The sequence below is a fragment of the Oncorhynchus mykiss genome, chromosome 1 (assembly GCF_057628025.1).
Source record: "Oncorhynchus mykiss isolate SJ-2025 chromosome 1, ASM5762802v1, whole genome shotgun sequence".
NCBI lineage: Eukaryota > Metazoa > Chordata > Actinopteri > Salmoniformes > Salmonidae > Oncorhynchus > Oncorhynchus mykiss.
In genome coordinates, this window is record NC_143022.1 from 23,614,455 (window position 1) to 23,639,845 (window position 25,391).

General features: G+C 44.2%; 1 protein-coding gene across 1 annotated transcript in view; it reads left to right on the forward strand.

Moving 5' to 3' along the window:
- LOC110532091 (A disintegrin and metalloproteinase with thrombospondin motifs 20) overlaps positions 1–25,391 on the forward strand; it is a 143,228-nt gene that overhangs the window by 61,466 nt on the left and 56,371 nt on the right. Inside the window, exons 10-11 of the mRNA XM_036970373.2 lie at positions 7,608–7,749; positions 8,551–8,655. Of these exons, the coding sequence (XP_036826268.2) occupies positions 7,608–7,749; positions 8,551–8,655 (247 nt within the window). The remainder of the gene's footprint in view (positions 1–7,607; positions 7,750–8,550; positions 8,656–25,391) is intronic.

Below are 25,391 nucleotides of genomic sequence, written 5' to 3' on the forward strand. Positions count from 1 at the left end.
TTGTCTCTGATTCGGAACCATATTTAGGCAGCCATATTCTTTAGGTATTTCGTGGGTGATTGTTCCTGTCTCTGTGTTTGTTGCACCAGATAGGGCTGTTTCGGTTTTTCACGTTACGTTTATTGTTTTTGAAATTGTTCGTTATCATCTTAATTAAAGATGTATAAAGATAACCACGCTGCATTTTGGTCCTCCTCTCTTTCGACAGAGGAAAACCGTAACAGTAGCCAGTGCTTCTTTAAGTAAGATGGCCAGTGGAGTAAGTTCAAAAAGGAACATTCGACCCTGCCCTAAGGCATGTGGTTTCACAATGAAAGTTAAAGATACTCACCAGTGCTGTCCTGTTTTCCTGGGTTCAGGAGACTTTGGCTCGGACCACTAGTAGTGTTGGTCAGAGTTGATAGGGGTGTCATCCCAGCTGAGTGAGGCTCTTTCTGTTTTTTCTGGCATTGTTCAGGGTTCAGATTGCAGGGTTGATAAACTATCCCTGGTTGGCTCTGGAGGGTTTTCAGAGTGTGAATCGGATGGCATCATTCCGGGAAAGCCTAAATCCCAGGCTTTGGATTTGGCGTGTGAAGTGAACCATTGGTGGTAAATGCGCTTTTGATGGAGCTGTGTCGTAGGGTGGCAGATCACCTGGGGTGTATTGCCATCTTTAGCAGAGTTCCTCCAACTTTGGGGGAAGGTATTTACCTCCTGTCCCTGCAGCGGTGGGACAGGAGGTAAAATATTTAAAGAGTTCGCCAAAGAGCTAAAGGCGACCTGTGGTTCCCCTCATTCAGTCCGGTTATGGCGAGTTCATGAGTGTAGAGAGTATGGAGGAGGCGGGGCTCTTTTGCACACTGCTGATGGATGGAAAGCTGGCGAGTTAACTCAAGAGGCTAACAAGGGGGCTAATCCGAGCACGGTGTTTCTGAATTAAGTGACGGTTCTTGGTTCATGTCCATAGATCTGAAGGATGCATGTATTCATGTGGCTACAAATCCTCCCCACAGAAAGCTTCTGAGGTTTCATTTCGAGGGTGTGTTCTATGAGTTTCTAGTCCTGCCCTTTTGGGCTCTCCCTATCGCTCCACACCTTTTCTATGTTGGTGGAGGTGGCTTTGGCACTGGTGCCGTGCCAGGGGATCAGAGTATTGGCGTATCTGGATGATTGGCTGGTCGTAACAAGAGAGTCGAGAGAACAGGTGGATCTCCACACTGCCACGCTGGTTTCCTATATTCAGACTCTGGGGTTCATAGGGAATCACAAGAAAAGGTGTTTGATTCCACAGGGTGATCACAACAGACGCATCCTTACTGAGAAAACACTAATTGTCATCTGTTATTTTCAATGAGGGATGCATGCTCTCTGTTGGGAATGGATGCTTTGGCGTCTCAGTGGCCTTGGACCGTGGTCTATGCATTTTCTCCGGTGGACCTGATTCAGGCCATCGTTGAGAGTCCGTCAGGAGTGTATGTTGATTCTGGTGGCTCCCCGTTGGCCCAGACAACCCTGGTTCACAGAGATCATCTGCCTGTTGGGCGAGGACCCGTGGAGGGTTCTGTGTAGTCGGGATATATTGTCCTGGTCGCACAGAGTTGGCACCCATGAATGTGATTACGACTATACAGTTGTTGCATGCACCCTCTTCGAGAGAGTTGTATACAAAAAAGTGGCGCTAGTTTGAGGGTTTGTGTCAGGTTAAAGGAGTTTCTCTTGTTCCGAGCTCTTTGGTGGACATTTTGATCTTCTTTGATGAGCTTTTTGAGCAGGGCCTTTCTTTTTCTGCATTGAAAGTTTGTGGCAGCCATCTCTGCGCCTCATGTAGGAATTGATGGCTCTACCCCGGGGCCTCATCCTCTGGTGGTGCAGTTCCTGAAAGGTGTGCGTCAGCTCAGACCAATGTCAAAGCCTATGGCACCGAAACAGAACCTGTCTTTGGTCCTGGATGCTCTGTGAGAATCTGTTTGAACCACTGGAGTCTGTGGACCTGAAGGTCCTTTCCTATAAAACTGCCCTGGTCATGGCCTTGGTGTTGGCTAAGTGCGTTGGGGAGCTCTACGCATTATCAACACATCCTTCCTGTTTGGAGTTCGCACCTGGCGACTCCAAAGTGATGTTACCTTCTAATGCAGTTTTGCTCCCAAGGTTATGCCTATGTCAAATCAAATTGTATTTGTCACATGCTTCACATGCCACATGTCACATGCTTCCAGTGAAATGCTTACTTACAAGCCCATAACCAACAATGCAGTTTTAAGAAAATACTTTTAAAAAGTAAGAGATAAGAAAAACAAATGTTAAAAGAGCAGCAGTAAATAACAATAGCGGGGCTATATACAGGGGGTACCAGTACAGAGTCAATGTGTAGGTGTACCTGTGTCGAGGTAATTGAGGTAATATGTACATGTAGGTAGAGTTATTAAAGTGACTATGCATAGATAATAACAGAGTAGCATCATGGTTCCAGAGGGGGAGCAATGCAAATAGCAAAAAATGTTCAGGAGTTTTATGGCTTGGGGGTAGAAGCTATTTAGGAGCCTCTTGGATCTGGACTTGGCGCTCCGGTACCGCTTGCCTTGCGGTAGCAGAGAGAGCAGTCTATGACTAGGGTGGCTGAATTCTTTGACCATTTTTATGGTCTTCCTCTGACACCGCCTGGTATAGAGGCCCTGGATGGCAGGAAGCTTGGCCTCGGTGATGTACTGGGCCGTATGCACTACCCTCTGTAGTGCCTTGCGGTCGGAGGCCGAGCAGTTGCCATACCAGGCAGTGATGCAACCCGTCAGGATGCTCTCTATGGTGCAGCTGTAGAATATTTTCAGTCTCCTGAGGGGGAATAGGTTTTGTCGTGCCCTCTTCATGACTGTCTTGGTGTGCTTGGACCATGTTAGTCTGTTGGTGATGTTGACGCCAAGGAACTTGACGCTCTCAACCTGTTCCACTGCAGCGCCGTCGATGAGAATGGGGGCGTGCTCGATCCTCCTTTTCCTGTAGTCCACAACCATCTCCTTTGTCTTGATCACGTTGAGGGAGATGTTGTTGTTCTTGCACCACACGGTCAGGTCTCTTACCTCATCCCTATAGGCTGTCTCATTGTTGTCGGTGATTAGGCCTACCACTGTTGTGTCATCAGCAAACTTAATGATGGTGTTGGAGTCGTTGCCTGGCCGTGCAGTGTACAGGGAGTACAGGAGGGGACTGAGCACGCACCTTGGGGGGGCCCGTGTTGAGGATGGATGGTGGATGTGTTGTTACCTACCCTTACCAACTGGGGGCGGCCCGTCAGGAAGTCCAGGATCTAGTTGTAGAGGGAGGTGTTTAGTCCCATGGTCCTTAGCTTAGTGATGAGCTTTGAGGGCGCTATGGTGTTGGACACTGAGCAATAGTAAATGAATAGCATTTTCACACAGGTGTTCCTTTTGTCCATGTGTGAAAGGGCAGTGTGGAGTGCAATCGAGATTGCATCTTCTGTGGATCTGTTGGGGCAGTATGCAAATTGGAGTGGGTCTGGGGTTTCTGGGATAATGGTGTTGATGTGAGCCATGACCAGCCTTTCAAAGCATTTCATGGCTACAGACGTGAGCGCAACGGGTTGGTAGTCATTTAGGCAGGTTACCTTAGTGTTCTTGGGCACCGGGACTATGGTGGTCTGCTTGAAACATGTTGGAATTACAGATTCAGACAGGGAGAGGTTAGAAAAAATGTCAGTTAAGACACTTGCCAGTTGGTCAGTGCACGCTCGGAGTGCACATCCTGGTAATCCGTCTGGCCCTGCGACCTTGTGAATTTTGACCTGTTAAAGGTCTTACTCAAATCAGCTGCGGAGAGCGTTATCACAAAATCATCCGGAACAGCTGATGCTCTCATGCGTGTTCCAGTGTTACTTGCCTCGAAGCGGGCATGAAGTTAATTAGCTCATCTGGTGGGCTCATATCACTGGGCAGCTCTTGGCTGTGCTTCCCTTTGTAGTCTGTAATAGTTTGCATGCCCTGCCACATCCGACGAGCGTCGGAGCCGGTGTAGTATGATTTGATCTTAGTCCGGTATTGACGCTTTGCTTGTTTGATGGTTCGTCGTAGAGCATAGCGGGATTTCTCATAAGCATCCGGGTTAGAGTCCTGCTCCTTGAAAGTGGCAGCTCTACCCTTTAGCTCAGTGCAAATGTTGCCTGTAATCCATGGCTTCTGGTTGGGGTATGTACGTACAGTCACTGTGGGTACGACGTCATCGATGCACTTATTGATGAAGCCAGTGACTGATGTGGTGTACTCCTCAATACCATCAGAAGAATCCCAGAACATATCCAGTCTGTGCTAGCAAAACAGTCCTGTGGCTTAGCATCTGTGTCATCTGACCACTACCTTATTGAGCGAGTCACTGGTACTTCCTGCTTTAGTTTTTGCTTGTAAGCAGGAATCAGGTGGATAGAGTTATGGTCAGATTTGCCAAATGGAGGGCGAGGAAGAGCTTTGTATGCGTCTCTGTGTGTGGAGTAAAGGTGGTCCAGAGTTTTTTTTCTTCTGGTTGCACATTTAGCATGAGGTAAAACGGATGTAAGTTTCCTTGCATTAATGTCCCTGGCCACTAGGAGCGCCGCCTCTGGATGAGCATTTTCTTGTTTGTTTATGCAGCTCGTTGAGTGCCGTCTTAGTGCCAACATCGGTTTGTGAGGGTAAATAGACAGCTATGAAAAATATAGACGAAAACTCTCTTGTTAAATAGTGTGGTCTACAGCTTATCTTGAGATACTCTACCTCAGGCGAGCAAAACCTGTTATTTTCAAATAGACACAAACCGCCCCTCTTGTTTTATCGAAGGCAGCTGTTCTATTTTGCCGATGGACCGAAAACTCCACCAGTTGTATGTTATCCACGTCGTCGTTCAGCCACGACTCGGTGAAACATAAGATATTACAGTTTATAATGTCCCATTGGTAGTATAGTCTTCAAATCAAATCAAATGTATTTATATAACCCTTCGTACATCAGCTGATATCTCAAAGTGCTGTACAGAAACCCAGCCTAAAACCCCAAACAGCAAGCAATGCAGGTGTAGAGGCATGGTGGCTAGGAAAACTCCCTAGAAAGGCCAAAACCTAGGAAGAAACCTAGAGAGGAACCAGGCTATGTGGGGTGACCAGTCCTCTTCTGGCTGTGCCGGGTGGATATTATAACAGAACATGGCCAATATGTTCAAATGTTCATAAATGACCAGCATGGTCGAATAATAATAATAAGGCAGAACAGTTGAAACTGGAGCAGCAGCACGGTCAGGTGGACTGGGGACAACAAGGAGTCATCATGTCAGATAGTCCTGAGGCATGGTCCTTTGGGCTCAGGTCCTCCGAGAGAGAGAAAGAAAGAGAGAAAGAGAGAATTAAATTCACACAGGACACCGCATAGGACAGGAGAAGTACTCCAGATATAACAAACTGACCCTAGCCCCCCGGCACATAAACTACTGCAGCATAAATACTGGAGGCTGAGACAGGAGGGGTCAGGAGACACTGTGGCCCCATCCGATGACACCCCCGGACAGGGCCAAACAGGAAGGATATAACCCCACCCACTTTGCCAAAGCACAGCCCCCACACCACTAGAGGGATATCTTCAACCACCAACTTACTATCCTGAGACAAGGCCGAGTATAGCCCACAAAGATCTCTGCCACGGCACAACCCAAGGGGGGGCGCCAACCCAGACAGGAAGATAAAATCAGTAACTCAACCCACTCAAGTGACGCACCCCTCCTAGGTACGGTATGAAAGTGCCCTAGTAAGCCAGTGAATCAGCCCCTGTAATAGGGTTAGAGGCAGAGAATCCCAGTGGAAAGAGGGGAACCGGCCAGGCAGAGACAGCAAGGGCGGTTCGTTGCTCCAGAGCCTTTTCGTTCACCTTCACACTCCTGGGCCAGACTACACTCAATCATATGACCCACTGAAGAGATGAGTCTTCAGTAAAGACTTAAAGGTTGAGACCGAGTTTGCGTCTCTCACATGGGTAGGCAGACCATTCCATAAAAATAGAGCTCTATAGGAGAAAGCCCTGCCTCCAGCTGTTTGCTTAGAAATTCTAGGGACAATTAGGAGGCCTGCGTCTTGTGACCGTAGCGTACGTGTAGGTATGTACGGCAGGACCAAATCAGAGAGACAGGTAGGAGCAAGCCCATGTAATGCTTTGTAGGTTAGCAGTAAAACCTTGAAATCAGCCCTTGCCTTGACAGGAAGCCAGTGTAGGGAGGCTAGCACTGGAGTAATATGATAATTTTTGGGGGTTCTAGTCGGGATTCTAGCAGCCGTATTTAGCACTAACTGAAGTTTATTTAATGCTTTATCCGGGTAGCCGGAAAGTAGAGCATTGCAGTAGTCTAACCTAGAAGTGACAAAAGCATGGATTAATTTTTCTGCATCATTTCTGGACAGAAAGTTTCTGATTTTTGCAATGCTACGTAGATGGAAAAAAGCTGTCCTTGAAACAGTCTTGATATGTTCTTCTAAAGAGAGATCAGGGTCCAGAGTAACGCCGAGGTCCTTCACAGTTTTATTTGAGACGACTGTACAACCATCAAGATTAATTGTCAGATTCAACAGAAGATCTCTTTGTTTCTTGGGACCTAGAACAAGCATCTCTGTTTTGTCCGAGTTTAAAAGTAGAAAATACAGTCTTGACGTGCAATCATTGGATGACAAAATGGATGAGCTCTGTTTTTATTTAAAAAAAGATAACTTTATTTAACCTACCTGGTTATATAAAGGTGAAAAAAAAACGAATCCGTTTTGTTATCCAATGATTGCACGTTGGCTAATAGGACTGATGGTAGAGGGAGATTACTCACTCGCCGTCGGATCCTTTCAAGGCACCCAGACCTACGTTGCAGATTTCTCTGTTTTTTCTTCATGCGAATAACAAAGATTTGGGCCTTGTCGGGTGTCTGAAGTAAACTATACATCCGACTCGTTAAAGAAAAAAAAATCTTTGTCCAGTACGAGGTGAGTAATCACTGTCCTGATATCCAGAAGCTCTTTTCGGTCATAAGAGACGGTGGCAGAAACATTGTGTACAAAATAAGTTACAAATAACGCAAAAAAAACACACACAATAGCACAATTGGTTAGGAGCCCGCAAAACGGCAGCCATCTCAATCCTGCACCATCTTCAAAATCCTCTGCTTTGTGCACAGAGAAATGTCTTTTGAATTAACATGTGGTTGGGATAGCTTTGTGTCTGCATGTAAATGCAGCTTTATTCTGTCTGTAAGATGCCTGGCTCCAGTTTCATAGTGACAGCATTAACTAATATTAGGTCTCAGTGAGGGGAAGTGGTGTCAATTTCACTGTTACGTAACATCAGACCAGACCACCCACATGGGACAAAAAATGTTTACATTTGACTATCATCAGTCCTGGATGGTGACACGGAGATGTTTATTTTGTGATTATGAATAACAAAGATGACATTATCCTGACTACTCTGTTGTATTGTATGAATCTTGACTGATGAAGCACTTTGCGTTATGCAGCTTTTATGTGTGCTTATTTACTGGTTGTGTGTGTGTGTGTGTGTGTGTGTGTGTGTGTGTGTGTCCATACATGCAAATTTATGTGTGTATGTGTTACCTTTCAGCACAGGGTACGGAGAGTGCCTGTTGGACGAGCCAGTGAGCAGGACGTACGAGCTACCTAACCACCTCCCTGGTCAGATCTACAATGCCAACCGACAGTGTGAGCTCATGTTTGGTCCCGGATCCATGGTCTGCCCTTACATGGTGAGCCAGGTTTCATTCCTCACAACCAGGTGTCTCGTAAGGGATGTCCCGATTGGCACCCTATTCCCTATATAGTGCACTACATAAGGAATAGGGTGTCATTTGGGACGTAAACTCAGTCACTATCTCCAAAAAAGTGTCCTCGAACCAAACCCCCTATGGATAATGATGTCATATGCTTCTGAGGTTCTAATGTGTCTTGTCTATGATAAGGCACTTGTGTTGAGATGATGAAGTCATATGTTTATACAGTATAGACAACACTGTACTATACCCCCCTTCCCCAGTCATTGTTTTTAATGAGTTGTCTGTATGACACACAGCTTTTGTGGTTTTATGAGACAATTAGCTTTGTTCAGGGTTTAATAGGCTGCTGTGAAGGAAGCTGCTTTCCCTTCGAACAGAGCATAAGTCCTCATGTTGAACATGCTTTAAGACTTTATGCCCTCTCTGGTCTGGTTGGAGACTTCTGGAATACTGTGTGGCTAATCTATAGTGATAGTAACAGCTGCCCAAGGAGCTGTAAAAGTTACTGTCTGGTGTTCTAGAGGCTGAACTGTACATAAAGCCTGTTATACATCTCACAGTACTTACTACTGAGCAGCACAATAGAGCCTCCTGTCTGCCTTTCAATATTAGGGATTTGTAGTTTGGGGTGAAACAGTTAAATTATTCTCCCGCAGTGGGATTTTTGTAAAAGTTGTATTGTAACAGAGTTTAACGCTCCCTTCCTCTCTCTGTCTCTCCGCCTCTCTCCCGCATGTCTCTTTCTTCCCTCTCTCGCTGTCTCTTTCCACACAGAAACAGTGCAAGAGGCTTTGGTGTACGAGTGCTGAGGGGGGTCATAAAGGGTGTCGGACACAGCACATGCCCTTGGCTGATGGGACAGACTGTGGACATGGAATGGTATGACAGAATGCTGTATTTCTTCCATTGAAGTGTAAATTGATGGTACAATGACAAACACAGTGTATTATCTACTGTAGTAGATGCTCTTACAATAAATCCACTGTTGATGTTTTGCCTTTCCATTATCAATGAGCACATTTCAAACCAAATGTTACACTCTGTATGAAATGGATCATGATATTCTCCTTGTCTGGAACTGACAGTAGTTCTCATGTTGAGTAGGGACTGTTTGTCCTCTTTCTTCACTACAGATGTAGGATCTTAATATGTGCCAGCTTGCTACAGCAAGAAAACAATCCTTCATCAACAGGAAATGTGAATTATTATGTGCATTATAATTAATGAACATTTTTGCAGGGGTTGTAGGGCTGGGCTTTATGGCCTAAAAATCATATCGCAATTTTTTCAAACTAAGCTTTGTTGCAAGAATAAAGGTCAATGCACTGCATTTGCAACAGTAGCGAGTAATCAAATGAATTCAAGGCTTGTAAAATTATACCTACAGTAGGCTAAATATAGCTTTTTTGGGGCTACATATTGGCCATCAAGTATTTTTATGAAAATGCTATTTTTGTTACAAATTTAACCAGAACCATGCACAATGCACATCCAGGAATAATGACCAACTTCTGGTAACAGGAAATATAGACAATTAACACAGGTCTCATAAACAATCTCTCAAACACAAGCCCACCTGCTCGTGAGTAGCCAGCTATTCTTTACATATAAAGTCTAGCAAACTTGGATCTATTTTCTACAAGGTAAAACAGTTGAATTGTTATAAATACAGCCTTCTGTCCGTCTCCAACTGTTTGAACAACATGGCCTTTTCCCTTTGTGTAGGTTTTGAAATCTAGTGGCCTACCTGGATAAGAATATGCTTATTTCTCAGAATGAGAACGAGTTGCCAATTCCTTATTTAAAGGCATAGTTGTATGCTCATTGCACATTTATAGACCACAGACAGCTAGCACATAACAGTCTGGCTAAAATGCAGCAATGATTATTGATGCAGTCTGAATCCCTCTGTGAATTATTGGATGTCTATGCAGTCAGTATAAATTACTTTTATTGGCCACAGTTAGTCCTATTGTAGCTGCTCATGAAAATGTGGTCAGGTTTTATCCCCAGTGAATAACCTGAAGCATGAGCATTAGCGTTAGCCATGTTCTGAGGCCCAACCATCATCAAACCTCATGTTCTCACCTCCTTGGGATGCTATGCTGATTGGCACTGTTGCGGCGGGGTAGGTGTTGGGTGCATAGTGACAGGCACTGAGTATGTGGCTGAGCGAAAGAGGTGTGAGATGGGGCTGGGGGAGAGAGAGGGGTTAGACAGGGCTGGAGGAATGAGTGGTGAAATGGGGCTGGGGAGAAGAGAGGGGTTAGATGGGGTTAGTGGAAAGAGGGATAAGATGGGGCTGGGGGATAGAGGGAGAGAGGGGGAGAAGTAGATGTGAAGGCCGGGACTTTGAAAGGAGATGCCGTCCGTCGTTCACAGTTGAGTCACCTTATTGTGAACCTGTGACCCTAAAACCTCTTTACAAGGCGGGTGAGTGGGTCAGTTGTCAGGCCGTAACAGAGTCCAAGGCTGAGACACGCAGGGCCACGCTTCCTCTCCCTCCACTCTGCTCTGCTCAGCTCACACAATAGACCTCACATCAATGATTCCAAAAAGGAGGAGTTGGGGGAGGAGGAGGAAAAGGAGGGAGAGGTGGGCTACGAGTATTTGTTTGCATGTGGTGGTGGTGATGGGGTGAGGAGTAGGGGACCCTCCCCCAGGAGTCTTTCCAGAACAAAAAAAAACCCAGTGTGTGCCCATGTAAGCCCAATATGTTCCATAATGTCTCTGCATTTGTTCCCTGTTCCATCCTGCTTGGATTAGGCTTGGATTACTAGACATCAATAAAGATAATTTAACTAGGGATGACTAACATCTTAATCCAACGAAAACAGCTTCAATATAATGTAACTGTCGTGGGATAGCAACTCTAAATACCTCTGTCTCATTAACTGTGTTGGATTGTGGGAGACCATCTTGAGAGGACACTGTAGTTTGGTCATGCCTGATTGTTTGCCATGACGACCACTATTCAGTATTCAGACCCCTTGACTTTTTCCACATTGTGTTATATTACAGCCTTATTCTAAAATGTATTAAATCGTTTTTTTCCCCTCATCAAATGACAACACAATACCCCATAATGACAAAGCAAAAACAGGTTATTAGACATTTTTGCAAATGTATAAAAACATGTTTTTTTTTTAAATATCACATTTACATAAGTATTCTGACCCTTAATTCAGTACTTTCTTGAAGCACCTTTGGCAGTGATCACAGCCTCGTCTTCTTGGGTATGACGCTACAAGCTTGGCACACCTGTATTTAGAGAGTTTCTCCCATTCCTCTCTGCAGATACTCTCAACAAGGTCTGTCAGCACTGCTGAACAGCTATTTTTAGGTCTCTCCAGAGATGTTCGATAGGGTTCAAGTCCAGGCTCTGGCTTGGCCACTCAAGGACATTCAGAGACTAGTCCCAAAGCCACTCCTGCGTTGTATTGGCTGTGTGCTTAGGGTCGTTTTCCTGTTGGAAGGTGAACTTTCACCCCAGTCTGAGGTCCTGAGCACCCTGGAGCAGGTTTTCATCAAGGATCTCACTTTACTTTGCTTCGTTCATCTTTCCCTCGATCCTGACTGTTCTCCCAGTCCCTGCTGCTGAAAAACATCCCCACAGCATGATGCTGCCACCACCATGCTTCACCGTATGGATGGTACCAGGTTTTCTCCAGACGTGATGCTTGGCATTCAGGCCAAATAGGCCAAATACTTCAATCTTAAATTTTGTTTCCAGGTGACTATCTCATGAAGCTGGTTGAGAGAATGCCAAGAGTGTGCAAAGCTGTCATCAAGACAAAGGGTGGCTTCTTTGAAGAATCTCAAATATAAAATATATTCACTTATATATATTATACACTTATATATATATCACTTTTTTGGTCACAACATGATTCCATATGTGTTATTTCATAGTTTTATGTCTTCACTATTATTCTACAATGTAGAAAATAGAGAAAAACCCCTGGATGAGTAGGTGTGTCCTAAGGCCTCTCTCTCTCTGTGTCTCTTTCACTGACTCATCCTTCTCACCTTACCCTCTCCTGGTCTTTCATACCATACATCCTGTACTCTCTTTCTGTACTCTCCCTCTCTCTCTCTCTCTCTCTCTCCTCCCTCTCTCTTTCTTTCCAAACACTGTCTCTTTTTCTCCCTCTTCCTCTCTTGCTCCCCCTCTCTCGCACTATGCTCTTTATCGCTACCTCCCCTCTCTCTCTCTCTCTCTCTCTCTCACTATGCTCTTTATAGCTACCTCCCCTCCCTCTCTCTCTCACTATGCTCTTTATAGCCCCCTCCCTCTCTCTCTCACTATGCTCTTAATAGCTACCTCCCCTCCCTTCCTCTCTCACTCTGCTCTCTGTGTGCGGCAGACCCTCTCTTCTTGCGGGGAGCTGCAGTAATACGGTCATGTGACCCTCAGCGGTGCCTCTGTCATCTGGCCCAGTGGGTCATGTGCTAACGAGGGCATCCCATCACTTGTTGTCTATAAATACTGCCACCGCCCTCCTCCTACTCGCATCTTCTTTGAAAGGGCCCTGCCTGTGTAGCTCTGGGGCCAACTAACACGGTCAATCAGGGCCTGTCAGCCCAAAGGCAGCCCTGCCTCCAGCCTGGCCCTGCCTGAATCTACAGGCCCTCTTTTTGACGAAAACAGCCTGTCCTCCCTCTCTGCTTCTCTTATCACCAGGGCAGGCAGCTTCACAACAGCTTGGTGGGTGGCCCAACTTGAATGAAGCAAATGTGCTGTTGTTGTTGCCCACCAATTATTAAGCACCCTGCCCAGTGTTTAGGTCTGAGTGTGTGGTTGAAGGAAAGCTCTGTTGAAATTTCTTTTGTGTGATTTGTTCTGTGTGGTGTGATGGATGGAACTATCAATTGCGTTCATTTTGAAGACCATCAATTCTCCAGAGTTCTCCATTTTAGTTGAACTATAAAGTTTCCTGACTTATTTTCGTAAGGTTGTTTTGAATGACTTGTGTCAGTGAAAAGCTAGAGAGGAAGTCCTGGTTTTATTATTCCAGTCAGAACATTCCTCATAACTACATTCTGCTCTCCTCTTGTTTCAGCCAATTAGAGAGATAGTGAAGTCTTGAAAAGCAGAGCCAGGCTGAGGCAGAATAGAATGAGTTGGCTGAGACGGTGAACGTTGGCTGAGGTGGCGAGTGTTGGCTTGGGCCCCTTGCAGCGATACAGACTAGTGTCGTACGATGCTGACTGTGAGCTGAGGCTCTGGAATCTCTGACTCGTATCAATGTCACTCTCTGCTAATCTCTGGGATGTTTCCACTTTCCATCACCACAGACCTGTTGCTTTGGCTGAACAAGTGGATTATTGTTTTGCTAGCTCTCGCTGACATATAATTTCTCTGTGTAATATTGTACAATAGTGATGGTAGCTTTCGGCGACTCAGGATGGATTTAATTTTGATTAGGTAGCAGGAGGTTGCTACGTGACAAATTGGAACGATAAAATACTAAGATCTTCACAATGGGAGGTTTTTTAAGCATGCTCTATAATACATCATAACATTTCTTCCTAGCTAACTTTCTGATTTTAATCAACATATTAAGACAATTTAATACCTGAACATCACTATCTGCAATGATCATTATAAAGCAAATATAAGTAATAATCCGGAGAGGCAGATATCTACCTAAAGAGGAGGAGGTAGCCTAGTTTGACTCAAGGTTGAAGATACCCAGGTTAGGATCTTAATAATTCCATGAGGAAGCTTTTGAAAATAAACCAATTAGAATCCTGTTGTCTTAACCTTTGTTATCTTTAACCTAGGATTGAATCTGTCTATGTGAAATGAGAGAGGAATAAACACCAAAGGTAAAAGTATCTGATGTACAGGTGAATGGAACAGCTTACCGGCCAAACCACTAATTCAAACTAATGATAACCTTCCACTGCTGAGTAGAGAGGATCGTGTGAGGGGTTGAGGGGGTGGCTCTCAACTTGTGGTTGCATCACCCCTGTAAGCCCCTCTCTCACCTCTTAGAACACGAGGAAGAACACCGTGTCCCATGATGTTTCACATTTCACTGAAAATAAGTTGATTTTTAAACCATATGCATACCCCAAATATAAAACCACTATAGCATACACCATCTAACTCAACCTTTGCTCCTAACCTTAAAGATGGGGTGAAACAGTGCCACTGTCCGCCCCGTGGCCTTGTAATTGTTTTTGTTTTGTTGAAGAAGCAGAGCTGGAGAGCGTTGCGCATCATGATTATTATTTTTTTTATTCCGTACAAGTATGCTGCTGTTCCATCGCTCATAAAATGATGTCACAAATTCTACAGCACAAAGTCAGTCATGTCTGAGGTCTAAAAATAATACTGACTCGATAATCCATGCCTTCTGGGAATGTTATAAAGTCCAAAAGTTATGGGCGGAGTAAGAAAAATGTCTGTCAGAAGTATTACAATGTAAATTTACTTTTAATCCGTCTGTCTGCATATTTCAAGACATGGCATATGAGGGTGCAGTGCGATACCCGATGGGTTGGGTGATACTTCTCGTCAATCATCAAAAAGAATTATACTTAAAAAATGGAAATTAACCTATCCTCCATCATTGACTCAATGGGAAGGTCAAATTGAAAGTGCGTGGCCTACAGAGAGAAACAAAATAGTGCAGTTTGAGGCCATGTGGCGGATTGAATGTGTCCGTAAACACGCCAGCCAGCTGGTCTGCGCATGCTCTGAGTACGCGGCTAGGGATGCCGTCTGGGCCGACAGTCTTGCGAGGGTTAACACGTTTAAATGTTTTATTCACGTTGGCTGCAGTGAAGGAGAGGCCACAGGTTTTGGTAGCGGGCCATGTCGGTGGCACTGTATTGTCCTCAAAGCGAGCAAAGAAGTTGTTTAGTTTGTCAACAAGCAAGACATCGGGGTCCGTGACGGGGCTTGTTTTCTTTTTGTAGTCCGTGATTGACTTTAGACCCTGCCACATACCTCTCGTGTCTGAGCTGTTGAATTGCAACTCTACTTTGTCTCTATGCTGACGCTTAGCTTGTTTGATTGCCTTGCGGAGGGAATAGCTACACTGTTTGTATTCGGTCATATTTCCAGTCGCCTTGCCCTGATTAAAGCAGGTGTTTGTGCTTTCAGTTTTGCGCGAATGCTGCCATCAATCCACGGTTTCTGGTTGTGGAAGGTCTTAATTGTCGCCGTGAGTACAACATCACGATGCACTTGCTAATAAACTCTCTCACCGAATCAGAGTATACATCATTGTTGTTGTTCGACGCTATCCGGAACATATCCCAGTCCACGTGAATGCTTCAATCTTGAAGCGTGGAATCAGTTTGGTCGGACCAGCGTTGAACAGACCTGAGCATGGGCGTTTTCTGTTTTAGTTTCTGTCTATAGGCTGGGAGCAACAAAATGGAGCCGTGGTCAGATTTGCCGAAAGGAGGGCGAGGGAGGGCTTTGTATGCGTCGCAGAAGTTAGAGTAACAATGATCCAGAATTTTCGCACATTAGATATGCTGATCAAATTTAGGGAGCCTTTTAAATGCTGCCTCAGGATATGTGGTTTCCAGTTTACATATTGTCCAATGAAGTTCTTTCAGGGCCGTCGAGGTGTCTGCTTGGGGGGGGGGGGTGTACACGACTGTGATTATAATCGAAGAGGATTCTCTTGGTAGATAATGCAGTCGGCATTTGATTGAAAGGAATTCTAGGTCTGGTGAACAAAAGGACTTGTATGTTCCTGTATGTTGTTATGATCACACCACGACTCGTTAATCATAAGGCATACACCCCCGCCATTCTTCTTACCAGAGAGACGTTTGTTTCTGTCGGCGCGATGCGGGAAGATACCAGTTGACTGTATCGACTCGGATAACGTATCCCGAGTGAGCCATGTTTCCGTGAAACAGAGAATGTTACAATCTCTGATGTCTTTCTGGAAGGCAACCCTTGCTCGGGCTCGGATTTCGTCTACCTTTGTTGTCAAAAGACTGGACATTGGCTAGTAGTATACTCGGGAGCGGTGTGCGATTTGCCCGTCTACGGAGCCTGACCAGAAGACCCCACCGTCTGACCCTTCTGCGGCGCCGTTGTTTTGGGTCGCCTGCTGGGATCCGATCCATTGTCCTGGGTGGTGGACCAAACAGAGGATCCGCTTCGGGAAAGTCGTATTCCTGGTCGCAATGTTGGTAAGCTGACGTTGCTCTTATATCCAATAGTTCCTCCCGGCTGTATGTAATAAGACTTAAGATTGCCTAGGATAACAGTGTAAGAAATAATATATATAAAAAAAATACTGCATAGTTTCCTAAGAACGCGATGTGAGGTGGCCATCTCTGTACATTGGTACCATTTGAAAGGAAAAACTTTTACGTTTGTGAATATGTGAAAGGAATGGAGGAGAATATAATTCATTAGATCTGGTAAAAGATAATACAAAGAAAAAAGCAACTGTTTTTTTGTATTTTTTTGTACCATGATCTCTAAAATGCAAGAGAAAGGTCATAATGTATTATTCCAGCTGTTTAGATATTGGCTACTAGATGGCAGCAGTGTTTGTGCAAAAAAAATTGACTGATCCAATGAACCTTTGCATTTCTGTTATTTTTTTTTATCAAGACTGCCCAAATGTGCCTAATTTGTTTATTAATAACTTTTCATGTTCAAAATTGTGCACGCTCCTCAAACAATAGATTGGTATTATTTCACTATAATAGCTACTGTAAATTGGACAGTACAGTTTGATTAACAAGAATTTAAGCTTTCTGCCAATATCAGATATGTCTATGTCCTGGGAATCGTTCTTACTACATTAGCCTACATTAGCTCAACCGTCCACCAATCCTGAAGAAGTTTTAAGCAACAACATGTGTGTGTGTGGTGTGAAAATGACAAATTGAAGCAACAGTTGGGCAATTTTATCTCACAAAGCCTTCAAATGCCTTAGGCATGGCCCCAGATGCTGCAGAGAACCCCCCCCCCCCCCCTACATACACACACTCACCACACACCCCACACACATGGCTGATTTAATCTTTCTGTTTTTTTTTAAACCCACATAATCTTTTCAAGTAAAAACAAAAACATATTAAACATCAAGTGCCTGCAGTGAGGGGAATGCCTAAAGGCTTACAGGGGCTTTGGTCCTATCTGACAGCCAACCCCTTGTGTTTGACATTTGCTCAGGTCTCACCGCCCAGCAGCACCGCAGCAGTCGTCCCCTGTCCCATACAATCCTCTAACAGGGGGGTGGTGGAGGGCACCAGGGGGATATTCTATGTGTGTGTGAGGGGGGGTATTTGGTGTTCAGTATTTTCTCAACCCAAAGGCCTGGCTCAACACCGTGTGTTCATGGCCCCGGGCTGTTTACACCTTCCTGACATCATGTACAGGCCTTATACTCCATCATTGCTCTTTAGAGTATATACTAGCCCTGGACAGGGAAACCATGCCAGATTAGAGATGTGTGTGTCTGTGTGCGCGCGCGCGCGTGTGTGTCTGCGGTATGGAACGGATATCCACAGATATTCACCCCAGGTCATGGCTTAGCTCAGGGCACATTAATGCTTAGGCACACACGGGGACACCTCAATCTCACCTCAATCTCATGGTAGCATCTCATGATGATATCCAAAACCAAAGAAGGTGGGAGTAACAGAGAGGATCCTTTTTCTCAGTCACAGGTGAAGGATATTTTAAACAAACAAAAAGGGTTCTATAAGCAGTTGTTACAACAACAAGAAAATAGATTCAAGAGCTTTGTCCAAATAATGATGGACTCAGCTAACAAAAAAATGGACGATCTGACCAGAGGTCCAGGACCTTAAGAACAGTTTGCAGTTCTCCCAAGGAGAGGTGGATGTCTTGAGACATGCAGCAATATGACAACAAACTGTCCACGCGTGACGACATCAGCACTGTCTGTGAATCATTATTAACAATGACTGGGAAAGCTGACTAGAGGGACAAAATCCAGGAGGAATAACATCGTTATGGATGGCATAGAGTTTTCACAGGCCGAGTCTGAGGAGAACGTTTAAATAAAATATCACTGAAAAGCTGCTGATGGATCATACAAAGATTGAGGTGGAACGCTTCCAAAGGTCTGGAAAACCTGGAACCAGCCTAGATGACAGACCCAGGCCGATAGTGGTTAACTTCCTATGGTTTAGGGACAAGATAGCTGTTCGAGATAGAGCAAAGAACTTGAGATGAACCAACATCTTCCTTAACAAGGACTACTCGGAAGCTATGCGCCAGAAGCGGAAAGAACTTATCCCAGCCATGAAAGCTGCCATAGAGCATGGGGACATTGCTTACATCTACTACGATAGGCTCATTCTCCACTCTCCCGCCCATTCTCCACCCTCCCGCTCATTCTCCACCCTCCACCCTCCTGCCCAGACTGGGAGGAGTGAGAGAGCCTAGCTTCTGGGTCAGTAGCTTTAGCCCCACATTACACACATAAACCAACTGACACTCACAAGTGCCTGATTGACTGACTATTAGCCAAACAATGTTCTTGTCATGCTTTTATATTATTTTTTATATTATGTCTATCTCTGATAAGCTACCAAAGCTAAAAAATAACTCATATTAATATAGAGTGCATTCAGAAAGTGTTCAGACCTGTTCTCTTGTTATGTTACAGCCTTATTCTAAAATATATTACATTTAAAAAAATCCTCTATCTGGAAAAAAGGTTGTTAGAAATTTTTGCAAATGTAATTAAAAAAAAAAAAAAAGCAGAAATACCTAATTTACATAAGTATTCAGACCATTTGCTATAAGACTTGAAATTGAGCTCAGGTGCATCCTGTTTCCATTGATCATCATTGAGCTGTTTCTACAACCTGATTGGAGTCCATGACCACCTGTAGTAAATTCAGTTGATTGGACATGATATGGAAAGGCATACACCTGTCTATGTAAGTTCCCACAGTTGACAGTGCATGTCAGAGCAAAAACCAAGCCATGAGGTCGAAGGAACTGTCCGTAGAGCTCCGAGACAGGATTGTGCCGAGGCAGAGATCTGGGGAAGGGTACCAAGACATTTCTGCAACATTGAAAGTCCCCAAGAACACAGTGGCCTCCATCAGTCTTAGATGGAAGAAGTTTGGAACAACCAAGACTCTTCCTATAGCTGGCCGCCCGGCCAAACTGAGCAATCATGGGAGAAGGACTTTGGTCAGTCAGGGAGGTGACCAAGAAAATGCTGGTCACTCTGACAGAGGTCTAGAGTTCCTCTGTGGAGATGTGAGAACCTTCCCGAAGGACAACCATCTCTGCAACACACCAATCAGGCCTTTATGGTAGAGTGGCCAGACGTAAGTCACTCCTCAGTAAAAGACACATGAAGAACTCTCAGACCATGATAATCAAGATTCTCTGGTCTGATGAAACCAAGATTGAAGTTTTTGGCCTGAATGCCAAGTGTCACGTCTGGAGGAAACCTGCCACCATCCGTGGGGATGTTTTTCAGTCGCAGTGACTGGGAGACTAGTCAGGATCAAGGGAAAGATGAACGGAGCAAAGTACAAAGACATCCTTGATGAAAACCTGCTCCAGAGCGCTCAGACTGTGGCGAAGGTTCACCTTACAACAGGATAACGACCCTAAGCACACAGCCAAGACAACACTGGAGTGGCTTCGGGACAAGTCTCTGAATGCCTTGAGTGGCCCAGCAAGAGCCTGGACTTGAACCCGATCTAACATCTCTGGAGAGACCTGAAAATTGCTGTTCAGCAATGCTCCCCATCCAACCTGACAGAGCTTGAGAGGATCTGCAGAGAAGAATGGGAGAAACTCCCAAAATACAGGTCTGCCAAGCTTGTAACGTCAAACCCAAGAAGACTTGAGGCTGTAATCTCTGCCAACAGTGCATCAACAAAGTACTAAGTAAAGGGTCTGAATACTTATGTAAATGTGATATTTCAGTTTTTTATGTTTTATAAATCAGCAAAAATGTCTAAAAAAACGTTTTTTCTTTGTCCTTATGGGGTATTGTGTGTAGATTAATAAAATCAAATGTTTTAATACATTTTAGAATAAGGCCGTAACGTAACAAGATGTTGAAAAAGTCAAGGGGCCTGAACACTCTCCGAATGCACTGTATGTAGCCTTATAAGGTTTATGAAATCAATAACTTGCTAAAATTATATTGGCCATCTCTGAGACTCACTTTATTTTGATGATACAGCAGTAGGAATACAGGGATATAACATTCACAAAAGAGACAGGAATGCCTATGGGAGTGGTGCTGCTGTTTCCAGTATGTTCAGAGCCATATTCCTGTAAAGCTTAGAGAGGATCTCATGTCTAATGCTGTTGAAGTGTTGTGATTGCACGTTCCCCTGCCTCATCTAAAGCCTCCTTTTTGGGGGGTGCTTATAGGCCACTAAGTGCTAACATTCATTATGTGGATAATAGACATGCATCATGGAAATAACACACATAGAACAGATCTACCGCTTCTTAGACTTGCTTTCAATGAGAATGACAGATCTATATCTCACATTTCTATTTGAAATTGGTCGGGTCGCCCCAAACAGTTACCTATTGCAGCTTTAACAGAGAGGTCAGTTTTCTGGGTGACCTGAATATTAACTGGTTTTCATCAAGCTGTCCGCTCAAAAGGAAGATGCTCATTGTAACCAGTGCCTGTAATCTGGTTCAGGTTATTAATCAACCTACCAGGGAGTTTACAAACAGTACAGGAACTATATCATCCATGTGTGTTGATCTCATTTTTACCAGTCCTGCAGAACTCTGCTTTAAATCTGTATCCATACCGATTGGATGCACTGACCATAATATAGTGGCCATTCTAGAAAAGCCCGTTCTAAAGGCTGGTCCTGAAAATGTTTTGTACTGATTCCTACACTGGGTGTACAAAACATTTGGAACACCTGCTCTTATCATGACATAAACTGACCAGGTGAATCTATGATCCCTTATTGATGTCACTTGTTAAATCAGTGTAGATGAAGGGGAGAAGACAGGTTAAATAATGATTTTTAAGCCTTGAGACAATTGAGATGTGTTCCATTCAGAGGGTGAATGAGCAAGACAAAATATTTAATTGCCTTTGAACAGGGTATGGTAGAAGATGCTAGGCGCACCGGTTTGTGTCAAGAACTGCAACGTTGCTGGGTTTTTCATGCTCAACAGTTTCCCATGTGTATTAACAATGGTCCATCATCCAAAGGACATCAACCAACTTGACACAACTGTAGGAAGCATTGGGGTCACCATGGGCCAGCAACCCTGTGGAACGCTTTCGACACCTTGTAGAGTACATGCCCCGGCGAATTGAGGCTGTTCTGAGGGCAAAAGGGGTGCAACTCAATATTAGGAAGCCGTTCCTAATAGTTTGTACACTAAGTGTATGTTGAAGATACCAAACATATTTGTTGGTCTAATGTGTAATGAGGAGCATCCAGATGCTGGACTTGATACATTTATGAAATTGTTTATTTCAGTTATTGATAAGCATGAATGTATTAAGACACGGACTGTTAGAACTGTTAAAGCCCCGTGGATTGATAGCTGTATGGTTGAGAGGGACTGTATGGTTGAGAGGGACTGTATGGTTGAGAGGGACGAGGCAAAAGGTGTGGTGAATAAGTCTGGCTGCAAATTTACTGTCAATTTAGAAATTATGTGACTAATCTGAACAACAAAAATAAGAAATCATATTATGAAACCAAGATAAATGACATAAAGTATTATGGAAAAAAAGCTTTGGAATGCTTTGAATGAAATGATGGGCAGAAAGACTAATTCAACTTCTTTCATTGAATCAGATGGCTCATTTATCACAAAATCTTTAGATTTTGCCGATCACTATTTAATTGGCAACATAGGCAAATTTAGGCATGAAATACCAACAACAAACTGTGAGCCATCATATTATTTCATAAAATACCTAATTATGTCAATGTCATTTTGAATTCTGTAAAGTTGGTGTGGGTGAGGTGTTGTCAATACCACCTTTTATTGACAATTTAGATGGAAAACTACTGAGAATGGTAGTGACTATATTGTCACTCCAATTTGTCATATTTTTAATCTGAGTCTGGAGAATAATGTTTGTCCTCAGACCTGGAGGGAAGCTAGAGTCATTCCGCTACCCAAGAATAGTAAAACACCATTTGGTCAGCTGTTAGAACCAGTAATCAGCTTGTTGTCGACTCTTAGCAGACTTTTGAAAAAAGTTGTGTTTGACCAGATACAGTGCTATTTCTTTGTAAACAAATGAACAACAGACTTTCAGCATGCTTATAGAGAAGGGCACTCAACGTTTACTGCACTGACACAAATTACTGATGATTGGTTGAAAGACATTGATAATAAGAAGATTGTGGGAGCTGTTCTGTTAGATTTCAGTGCATGATTTGATATTATTGACCATAACCTGTTGTTGAAAAAACATACGTGTTATGGCTTTTCAACTTCTGCCATATTGTGGATTCAGAGCTCTCTATATAATAGAACACATAGGGTTTTCTTTAATGGAAGCTTCTCTAATGTTAAACATGTAAAGTGTGGTGTACTGCAGGGCAGCTTTCTTGGCCCTCTACTCTTTTCGATCTGTACTAATGATCTGCCACTGGCATTAAACAAAGCCTGTGTGTCTATGCATTATGATCATTCAACCCTATACGCATCTGCAACCACAGCTAGTGAAATGACTGCAACCCTAAACAAAGAGTTGCGGTCAGTTTTAGAATGGGTGGCCAGTAATAAGAGAGCATTGTATTTTGTACAATCATTCCCTAAGTTCTAGACCTCAGCTGCATCTCATAATGAATAATGTGGCTATTGAGCAAGTTGAGGAGACTAAGTTACTTGGTGTTACCTTGGATTGTAAAATGTCATGGTCACAACCTATTGATTCAATGGTTGTAAATATGGGCTGAGGTCTGTTCGTTATAAAGAGATTGTTAGGTGCCTCCTAAGAAGCGTTAGGTTCAGGAGTCAGGAGCAGGAGAGCAAGGAAGTCCCAGTAGCACAATCATTTATTGAAAGTCCCAACACAACAACAACAGGTGGGGAAACACACCCAACGAAGTCGCCACACACAGGGAAATAACGGAACACATGGAGGAGAAACCTCTGCTCCTAATTACAGTCCAAACGGTACAACGACCGCAAGGAAAAAAAACCTGTGGCGCAAACATGCACCCCTAACAGAGCAACAACAGCAAATAACCCCTCACAAACACGCACCCCTAACAGAGCAACAACAGCAAATAACCCCTCACAAACATGCACCCCTAACAGAGCAACAACAGCAAATAACCCCTCAAACACGCACCCCTAACAGAGCAACAACAGCAAATAACCCCTCACAAACACGCACCCCTAACAGAGCAACAACAGCAAATAACCCCTCAAACACGCACCCCTAACAGAGCAACAACAGCAAATAACCCCTCACAAAGAATAGGCAGGCAGCAGAGGTTAATAAACCCACCGAAATGAACTAATAGGACACAGGTGTAAAAAAAAAAACAGACAGACACAAACGAAAAGGAAAAATGGATCGGTAGCAGCTAATAGGCCGGCGACGACGACGACCGCCGAACGCCGCCCGAACAGGGAGAGGAGCCACCTTCGGTGGAAGTCGTGACAGAGATGCTCTGTTTTTTGACACCACACTACACAAAGTCCTGCAGGCTCTAGTTTTATCTTATATTGATTATTGCCCAGTCATATTGTCAAGTGCTGTAAAGAAAGACCTAGAAAAACTGCAGCTGGCCCAGAACAGAGCGGCACGTCTTGCTCTTCACGATAAGCAGGGGGCTAATATCAATACTATGCATGGCAGTCTCTCTTGGCTAAAAGTTGAGGAGAAACTGAGTGCATTACTTCTTCTTTTTATAAGAAATATTGTGTTCAATTCCAAATTGTTTGCATAGTCAACCTACTCTAGTAAAGGGATTCAGATGTTCTCTAGTAAAGGGATTCAGATGTTCTCTAGTAAAGGGATCCCCAAATTCAAGAAAGCAATTCAATTCAAGAAAACGTTTGATTGCTCAGGTGAACAGCAAACCTGGTTTAAAATACAGATAAAGCAACACCTCACGGCACAACGCCTCTCCCCTATTTGACGTAGATATTTTGTGTGTACAGTATGTGCTGATATGTAGGCTATGTGTGACATTTTAAATGTATGTAGTTCTGTCCTTGAGCTGTTCTTGTCGATTAATGTTCTGTATTATGTCTTGTTTCATGTTTTGTGTGGAACACAGGAACAGCTAATGGAGATGGAACTGCATTCATACATATTACATACCACTGAAGATAGTTAAGACATGTACAATAAAAGCAGCGTAACAGCCTCCTTACTGAGTGTGCCCAGTGTGCTGCGGTTTGGTCACATGGTTTCTGTCTGAATGGGGAGAACGTTCTGCTGATTTCAAGCCAGTAATGAGCTGTGTTATCCTGTTATCACAACTCTAGGGTTTCTTTTATCACCACCGTGCCACCGCTTCCCGTGTCTGTGTGCCCGGACGACGGGCTGCCTGCCTGCCGCTGGGCACCCAGACAGACGCCGTCTTGTCCCGCATTCTTTCTCTGAAAAGGACCCTCCTGCTATCTTCTCCATGGAGGCAGAGATTTGGTTACACAGACAGAACTAAATAGGCTGCCATGCCTGCTTTATGAAAGCATTGTTAGGTCTACCTCTTCTTGGCAGGGGTTGGTTGGTAAGTCCTATACCTAGGCAGTAACATGCAGAGTGTCTTCCGTTCATACCACACTGTCTTCATGCACACTTAGCTCATTGGAAAAAGGTTATGAATCAGCGTGAATGGATAACATATATATGGCAATGTAGTGTGATAAACCCGATGACTGTTTCTTCCTCCCCTATGCTTTTCATTAAGCAGCTCTTTCCTCTGAGATTGGTCCATAGGGTCAATTTCGAGATCCAGCTCTGCTGATGAAAGAATTCCCTAGTCATCACAGACTCAGGCTGCATCTTAAATGACACCCTATTCCCTACATAGTGCACTACTATTGACCAGAGCCCTATGGGAACTCTTAGGGAATAGGGTGCCATTTGGAGTGCCCACTTACATAGTTTGGTGGAATAACTAGCTGTCCACACAAGAGGGGGACGTGTGACACCAGCAGAGCAGGAATTCAACAGGAGAGGATCTAGCTTAGCTCATTGAGAGGAAACAGCCAGCATTTGAATATATATTGGCTGTGGTTCCTCTAACTGGCACTGTCATCCTATTCTCCTCCTCTTCCTTCACCCCTCCCCATGCAGTAGGCTAGTCGTTGGTCCGCGGCTGGGGCCCAACAGACCCTATCCCTACAGCTGCATGGGGAACTTGGAAGCATTCCTCTGGGGTAAATAATAGCAGGATTAGCATCCTCTCGTTTACTTTTAGGAGATAGTCTTACATTTAAAAAGAGGATTAGGGAAGGAGGGACAAAACTCCCAGCTGTGATCACTGCTTGCGCTAAATCGGGAACTCCGCCAACCGGAGCTGAGTTGACACTCTTGAACTGGGGTGTGTTGGTTGGGATTGTGATGAGTGAAGATGTCACACTCTTTAAGAGGATCCCCTGTGTGTGTATGTGTTTTCAAGTTTAAAATTCAAGTTTCAGTTTTATTTTC